Below are 7,607 nucleotides of genomic sequence, written 5' to 3'. Positions count from 1 at the left end.
CGTGAGGTGTCAGTTCTTTCTCCCAAAGCTACCGGACCAGGGTGGTGGTTCCTGCACGGGCTGTGAGGTGTCTCCTCTGCACATCATCAGACACAGAAGGCAAAGTTTGCAGAGATGCTGAGACCTTGTTGTGCAGTGCAGTGCATGGTCAGGACACAGAGCTTACAGCTTACTTTGGGTGTACCTATCACATGTGCTGGGTTTGCCTTCGTGCAGATTTGTGGAGGCAGACACAGCTTTGTGCTCAGAAACAGGCAATGCACTGCTATTTGTGGATGCTGTGGGAGTAGGACCCTGTAAGGACATTGTCCATGCAAACAAGGCAGAGAACATCCCCATCAGCATCTCTCTTTTAGGACAGCATTTAGGGAAAGGAAATTTCCCTATATGTGGCTCTGTGGCTCTGAAACCTGCTGCTGGGAAATGCTGCCAGCCCTGTGCTGGTGTCACTGGGCTCTTGTTTGGGCTCCAGGTGCTGCTCATGTCTCTGAACTGGCACAGAGGAAGTTGGCACAGGGCAAGAGAAGAAGATGAGGCTTCAGGTTTGGGCACTGGTGACACAGAGAGGATGACAGGGAGGACGGTGTGTTGGACGTGCTGGGAACCCACTGGGTGCCTCCTGTGTTTGGGCCATGGGTCTCCAACCTTGGGGTTGATATCAAAATAATTGAAGTCTACTTTATACTAGCGAAAGCTCCTTTTTACACACTTTTTCCAAACTAACAGGCATCTGTGAGGAATGTTCCTGCATCCAAACCAAAACCCAATTAAATATAACTCTTGCCACAGCTGTAAATTAGATGCTATATGAATTGTCACATGAAATGAAATCCATGTTTTGTCTGGTCCGCTCTTTTACCCGGACATTTAAATAACTAAATGCCTTTTCCACACTGGAAGTCTGAGGTGGTTCGTTACCTGATTATAGATGTTGGGCTTCAGTGCACTGCGTGGTGCTAACAGGATCATCAAGGCAAGCAGAGATCTTTCAAATCCTTGAGCAACAAAGTTCAATTAGATGGAAGAGATTCAATGATGCTTAAAAAGGAACCCGGCTATGAGCATGCAGGATAGGGCAGGACGATGCGTGCAAAAGAATTCATGGCAAGGAGCAATTACTTTATCAGTAGGACTTGCAAAGCAAAATTGGCTCATCAGTCCCAAATGGAAGCCCAAGTTACTGTGCGGTTCAGATGATACACAGACCAGAATGGATTTCAGCAGAATGCAAAAGATGAGAACCTCAAGCAGGTGTAAGTAAGTTTGATCAATTTCCATGCAGCTTCGGGCTTCATAATGTTCATTAAGATAAAGCTTTAGAAATTGAACTGCTCTTGGGTCTGAAGATGCTGGTTCCTCCTCCCCCAGCATCTCTGCACAACGTAACTTCAACAACAAAAAGCACAGGGAAAAGTCAAACGCTTTGCAAAAGAACACAGACATTTGAATTTAATAAATTATAAAATTAGAGATTCTAATTTGTATATACATTTTTAATATACAAAAAAATGGCTATTTATTGCAATTTTCTGTTAAGGTATATGTAAGTGAATGGAAGTTGCATATAGATACTCAGATGAACATAGCTAATACTGCATTGAAGGTGAGTAAATACGACATTAAATGTGTTACGTACTAAAATAAAACATAAAACCCTTTGAGTACCGGTAAAGCACCATTCATAAAATTCTCAAAATATCTGAAAGCATTCTATGGAGATGTTGTGAGATTCTAAATACTGAATGGATACACAAATATAAAGTGATGCATTCATAATAGATCACAGAAGTTTTTAAAGGAATGTTGGTGGAAAAAAATGGCAGTAGATTGGAACCAAAGAAACCAGAATTGGGTTGAGATTTTTTTTTTTATGGTGAGGAGGTGACACTTGGATTTTTAGCTTAGACAAGGAGAGAAATGGTAACTTGGAGAGCTGTGTACTGCATGGTTAGGCAAATGGATACCAGAAAATGCGCTGCTTAATGGGAGTATGTTTGCTTTAGCTCACAGAGCTCTGAGACAGTCTCTACAGGAATATAAATCAGTTTACTTCTACATTTGATCTCTTGAGTTTCTGGGGAACGTGTTACATTAAAATCCTAATCTTCTCATTATGCATCAAAGTGCTGTACTCAGGCAACAGCAGAATGGTGAAAGGTGACATATGCTGATGATGCTCTTTCCCAATCACAGCATTGTAGAAAAGAGGATAGAGCTGTCAAAGTTCAACCAACCAATAAATGACCAAAATTTCCACTGCTTGACAAGGAACAAATATCAGCTTACCCAACCTACTGCCATGTGCTGCTTTTTCTATCTCAAAAGAGCTCTGAGCTCTGCTTTCCAGTACAAGTGTGGTACAGGTTCTTAGGAAACTATCATCATAGGGAACTGCTGAAAAGCATCTTCTGAAATGTGTGTGTGTCAGCTTGAGAAGAGGGCATCTTTCCCAGCACGGACATTTTTTTTCCTTGTACAACTAAAATGTAAAGAGGAGGCAGCTGGGGCTCCTGCTCCAGGAGGAGATGGGCCAGTCTGTGTCTGGGCAATCTAGACTGAAGCTGCTCCTACAAATGTCACTTCAGCATTTCCCAAATAACAGCTAGAAAATTATTCAACAGAATTTAACATAGCAAGAAATAAAAAGGTGAGACTGAAGGAGGAGTGAGCCCTTCATGAATGCAGGTGGCACCAGGCACTGTATTAAGTCCCCAGCGAGCACCAGGTGGAGCACAGCACTTCACCAGCTGTCTGGGAGGCTGCTCCCCATCCAAAACACAGCTGAAGTTTCCACCTTATCTGGAAAATTGCCTTTGGTCTGTTTGGTTGAGAACAGAAAAGACAAAGCAGTCAATTTCCTGAATTTGAATCAGCTTTCCAAGTCCTCACTGCCTTTGCAGAAAGGCCACCTGAATTGCACCAAGTAAATTCCTGCCCCATTTGCTACTGGGATGCAACTGGAAAGTCCTTTGGAGGGAGGAGGCCATTTGTAAGGCAGCATCTGAGCTCTGGGTGCTTCCCCATTTGCACTACCTGGCTGCCTATGCCTATTCCTGATGCTAAGGAAGACCAAAAGCTATGAGATGCGTTCCCTCAGGCTTCTGTAGGCTGGTAATATGGCTCTCCACAAAGTCGCAGAGAGGAAAACAGGCACCAGTCAGGGAGCAAACTCCTACCTCCCTCCTACGTAAGTCCAAGCCCCAATCCTTCTCCATCCTTGTGTTTGGTGGGGCTCTTTCCAAAGTTTATCATATGCTTGGATGTGGTTTTAGGCTATGACAAAGCCTGGGTTTGCTGCTGTTCTGTTTTTTTTTGTTTGTTTTGTTTTGTTTTTTAATTTTCCATGGACCTAAAAGCAGGATAACAATGCAAAGGGGAAGAGATAGGTTTAACTGCATCTGTGTAAAGGAAGTAGGAAATGCGAGAAATACTCACTACAGCCACTGACAGCGTGCTCCTCCTGGGGCACACAGTGGAAGGGTCGTATCAGCCCTGCAGGGCTTCCTGGCCGCTGTGTCCTTCAGTGCAGCTCCCACCCCTGCACCACCTCAGCTCTCCTCACCACAGTCCTCATACGAAGGGACTCAATGTCACACCTGCTGAAAACTTCCCTTCTCTGCTTCAGGCCATACCTCTGCCAGGCTCTTTTCCTATACCAGCCTCTTGGCCTTCCAAGGCTCCTGATGACAACCAAGCGCTGCAAAAACTGCTTTTTCTTGACCCTTTTTCAGCGCATTCGGCCACGGTGGTTGGATGCAGAAGGGCTGCAGGCAGGTAGCAATGTTTGCAATGCTTCTGAAGCTCTTCGGCAGCAGCAGAACTTACAGACTACTGGAAATCTGGCGTGTCCGATGCCCACGTGGCTGCGTGCAGGCATAGAGCTGCCTTTGCTTCAAACCTCGAGCAGCTGCAGCCGGTGTGATAGCTGGAGGATGAGGTCTTGTTCCCTGACGGGGCAGTGTGAACCAGAGCAGAGTGGTAAAAGGAGGATCTGAGGGAAGCTGGGGCTCTGCAGGAGGCTGACCAGCAAAGAGGGAACGAAGGGAAGAGTCCAAGCCAGGAGACATAAGCAAAGCTGAGCTGCCCCCTGCAGAGGGAAGGGCAGCAGTGCACGCTGCCGTTACTGGGAGAGTCCTGGCCTGGGGAGAACGGACCATTTCCTCACCTACTTCCATAGTCCACGTAAAAGCAGAGACCTGCTAAAACCCGCACCTACTTCTGCCCTCCACAGACTGCACGGAGCCTTCAGTGCCTGATTCCCTTCCTTGCTGCTCTGTCGGGATGGCAGAAATAATTCTGACGTTAGATGCTGAAGGCTGGCTCGCACCGACCTCCCCATCACCTCCCACCCAGCGCGATCCCCAAACCAAACAACTGATCTGAGTTTGTCTCCTGATCTCCAAGCAGGAATCTGAAATGACTGATGAAAACTGTGCTGACCCTGAGGGGAAAAGAAGTACTCAAAGGGTTGTCAGGTTCCACACCTCGGCGTTTCCAGCAGACCTGGTGCTGCATGCATGTGCATGTAGATGTAGGGCACAGGGAACAACTGTTCACTTCTGTGCCAATCAAGCTGTCCTAAGGAAAGGAAGAGAATTTAAAAAAAAATGATTTCCTCAAAAATAACCTTGTCCTATGGGAGAGCAAAAAAAAAAAAAAAACCAACAACGTGTTTTCCCAGTAAAGCACCAAAGAAAAGGCAACAAGAATCCAGTCATCTTTAACTTAAACAGCATGTGGGTAGAAAAAAGTCAGGTAACAAAAAAAAGCACCAACCAACAAAGATCACTGAGGCTGCTGCGTGATATGAATGGATACCTGTAAACACAAAGACTGGGCTGTCACCAGTCCAAGTTGGCCAGACCTGCCCTAACACGAAACGCCTTGCATGCATTCAAACTTTTAGAAGAATCCTTTGAAATGTTTACAGAAATACGTAAGCTACTGGTTGTCAGTTTTTAATTTACACATAAATATATGGCTACAGAATTTTCGATATATTTTCTTACACAGTCCTGGTTAGGAAAGCTACATAAGCATGTGCCAGCTGAGCTGAAGGCAGCTACGCGTGGTCTGGCTCATCCTTATGCAGCTCCCTGAACCAGGGCTGGGTTAGCACCTGGCTCTACACAATGCACAGAAGCATCACAGGATTGCTGACCACCTGCTTGTCAGGATTAAAGGGGTTCTTAATGTCTCGGGACCATTTTCCTCCATCGTAAACGTAACTCGCGTTACTGCTTCCAAGAAGTTTTACGCAGCCACAGAAGACTTAAAGGAGCCCATAAACAAAAAACCTGCTAACCTGGCCTAGGAATTAAGGTTTGTTTGGATTCAGTGAAATGTTGTCACGATATTGCACTAATACTCTACTGTACCCTGAAAACCTAGCCATCAAAGTGTTCAGATTAGCACTTACAACACAATCTGTCATTTCCATTTATAGTAGGCTTTAGACTTTGGCATCTCTGCCATAGCACCACTTCGGTTTTTCCCCATTTTTAGTCTCTACAACATGGGCAATACTACGATGTCGGTAACATCTCTATAAGAGAAAAATGTTGCTTGCGCCATATTCCCATCTTAGTTTATTTTTCTGAGAGTCTCTTTTTTCCTTTTCTCAGCAATCAGCTCCTGGATCCTTTGATTCCTCGTCCTTTCATAAGGTATCCTCCTCTGCGTGATGATGTTGTGCTGCGGCACTTCGTCATCCAGCCCATCGATTTTATAGGGCACGTCCACCGCGTTAATTTCGGGGTGCTCGTCGGTGGCATTGGAAGGAGGCACGTGGGGTTTGGAAACAGGAGGAGGGCTGCTGGTGGCAGGTTGTGTGGTGGAAACTCCCATGAGAGGGCTGAGGGTTGTCAGGAGCTCCTCCTCAATGACATTATTCTTATTTACGTTAGAATCGGTTGCGTTGCCTTCTTCTGTTATGTTGTTGTACATATTACAGGACTTGCAACAGAGCTTATTGTAACCGGGAATTGAACAGTACCGAGAGAGAACTTCCATGCGGCAGAACATTGACTTGTCTCCTTGACAATGATCTTCTGAAAGAGAAAAAGGGAAGAGATAAATAAAAAGCATTTTCACATTAACTGGTAAAAGAAACGCAGCTGAAGCTTTGGCAGTGGGCTGAGGGTTTGGTATTTAACGTGGGGTGGGAAACTGGCAAATGAGCCTTCTATCAGCAAGAGCAGACTTTATGCTAAACCTAAAGATCAACTCGCTTGCAGGGAAGCAAAACTTGATTTGAACTCTGTGGACTGATCCCATCCACAACAGACCCGAGTGCTAATCTTTGGCTTTGTGTTCCGCAAGTGCTACCCTGAAGACCGATGGCAGCATTGCCTGAGCATGTCCCATGCTTGAAAAAGAAGTGGTGCATTTAGCATAAGGTTTTGCTCCTCTTCCTAGAAAGGAGCTGCCAACAAACCCCAGTGGGATGGAGCCAAGCCAGCCCATTGGCAACTGGGAGACTTGGTAAATAGCTCTGATTTTTGTGTCTCTGCATGAAAAATAAAACATCATAAAAGGGAAAGAATGATAATCGACAGGTCCTAAGCTGTCAGCAGCTGCTATGACAGCTGCGTTACAACACAGGTTTCACCCAGATCCTGCTCCTGCTGAACTACGGGTGGCATGCTGTAGGCTAAGGAGTCAAAGGGAAAGAGATCATATTATCTTACTGTCTATAAGGCCCCCAGTGAAAGTCTACTCAGAGATGGCTCAAGCCCATGTGATTGCTGCTCAGAGGATATTGGCAGAGGATGGATGGGAAGGGTGAGCAGGCTCCATGGCAAGAAAGCTCCCTGTGCTCTGTCCTAGAGAGAAGCTCTCTATCTCCTGCACCCCAAGGGTGAGGTGATGGAACCAGGACTTACTGGGAACTGCAGGGAAGGAAAATCCCCACACGCAGCCCAGGCAGAAAGGAAGAGGAACCAGAGGGCTCGTAGGAGAGGACAGCGCAGAGGAGAAATCCAGCCAGACCAACACTTGGCATAATCAGTAACCAAGTATGTTCTCTGTGACCACAGTGCTGAGACAGATGAAATCACTTCTGCCTCTCTCCCTGCTCTTACTGCATCTCTACCAACTCTTACGGTAAAAGATGAGTAACTGCAATTACTTGCCTTTATTCAGAGCGCATGCGGTTGCTCAGCACATTTCTGGAAGCAGCATTCTACCATCCTGCTAGGAGTACTGACTTACCCTGCCAGCAACCTTACAGCAAAGTAGGGAACCAGAGCAGATGCAGAGATACCAAGTGAACCCCGAAAGCGTAGGCGCCGCCTCTTCACTCATCCTCACTTAACAAAATAGGGCATTATAGGTGTTTAATTGGCAAACATATCAGTCTAAAATAAGCTAATTATTGCTGCTGCTTTAAAATTCTACTACTGATTGACAAGGCTGAAAATACCTTTCTTGCATTGTATTTATGCCCCACAAGAAAAAGAACACTCTTATTCCTGTTTTCAAATGCATCGATTCATAGTTTTCAAATGCTAAACTGAATAGGAAAACAACTGCACCTTCCTCAGGAACCTAAGAATAGTACTTTGTTTTCAAAGTACCCTGTTTTTTCAAACCTGTTGACATGTTTT

At 45.5% G+C, this 7,607-nt stretch overlaps 1 protein-coding gene across 1 annotated transcript in view; it reads right to left on the bottom strand.

The window, feature by feature from the left end:
- The window catches only part of ADAMTS2 (ADAM metallopeptidase with thrombospondin type 1 motif 2), a 169,587-nt gene continuing 165,243 nt past the window's right edge, over positions 3,264-7,607 (bottom strand). The window contains exon 22 of the mRNA XM_021410855.1: positions 3,264-6,050. Within this exon, the coding sequence (XP_021266530.1) occupies positions 5,584-6,050 (467 nt within the window). The 3' untranslated portion in view covers positions 3,264-5,583. The remainder of the gene's footprint in view (positions 6,051-7,607) is intronic.

The sequence above is a fragment of the Numida meleagris genome, chromosome 12 (genome assembly GCF_002078875.1).
Source record: "Numida meleagris isolate 19003 breed g44 Domestic line chromosome 12, NumMel1.0, whole genome shotgun sequence".
In the NCBI taxonomy this organism is placed as follows: Eukaryota; Metazoa; Chordata; class Aves; order Galliformes; family Numididae; genus Numida; species Numida meleagris.
This window is presented reverse-complemented; position numbering and strand designations above follow the sequence as displayed.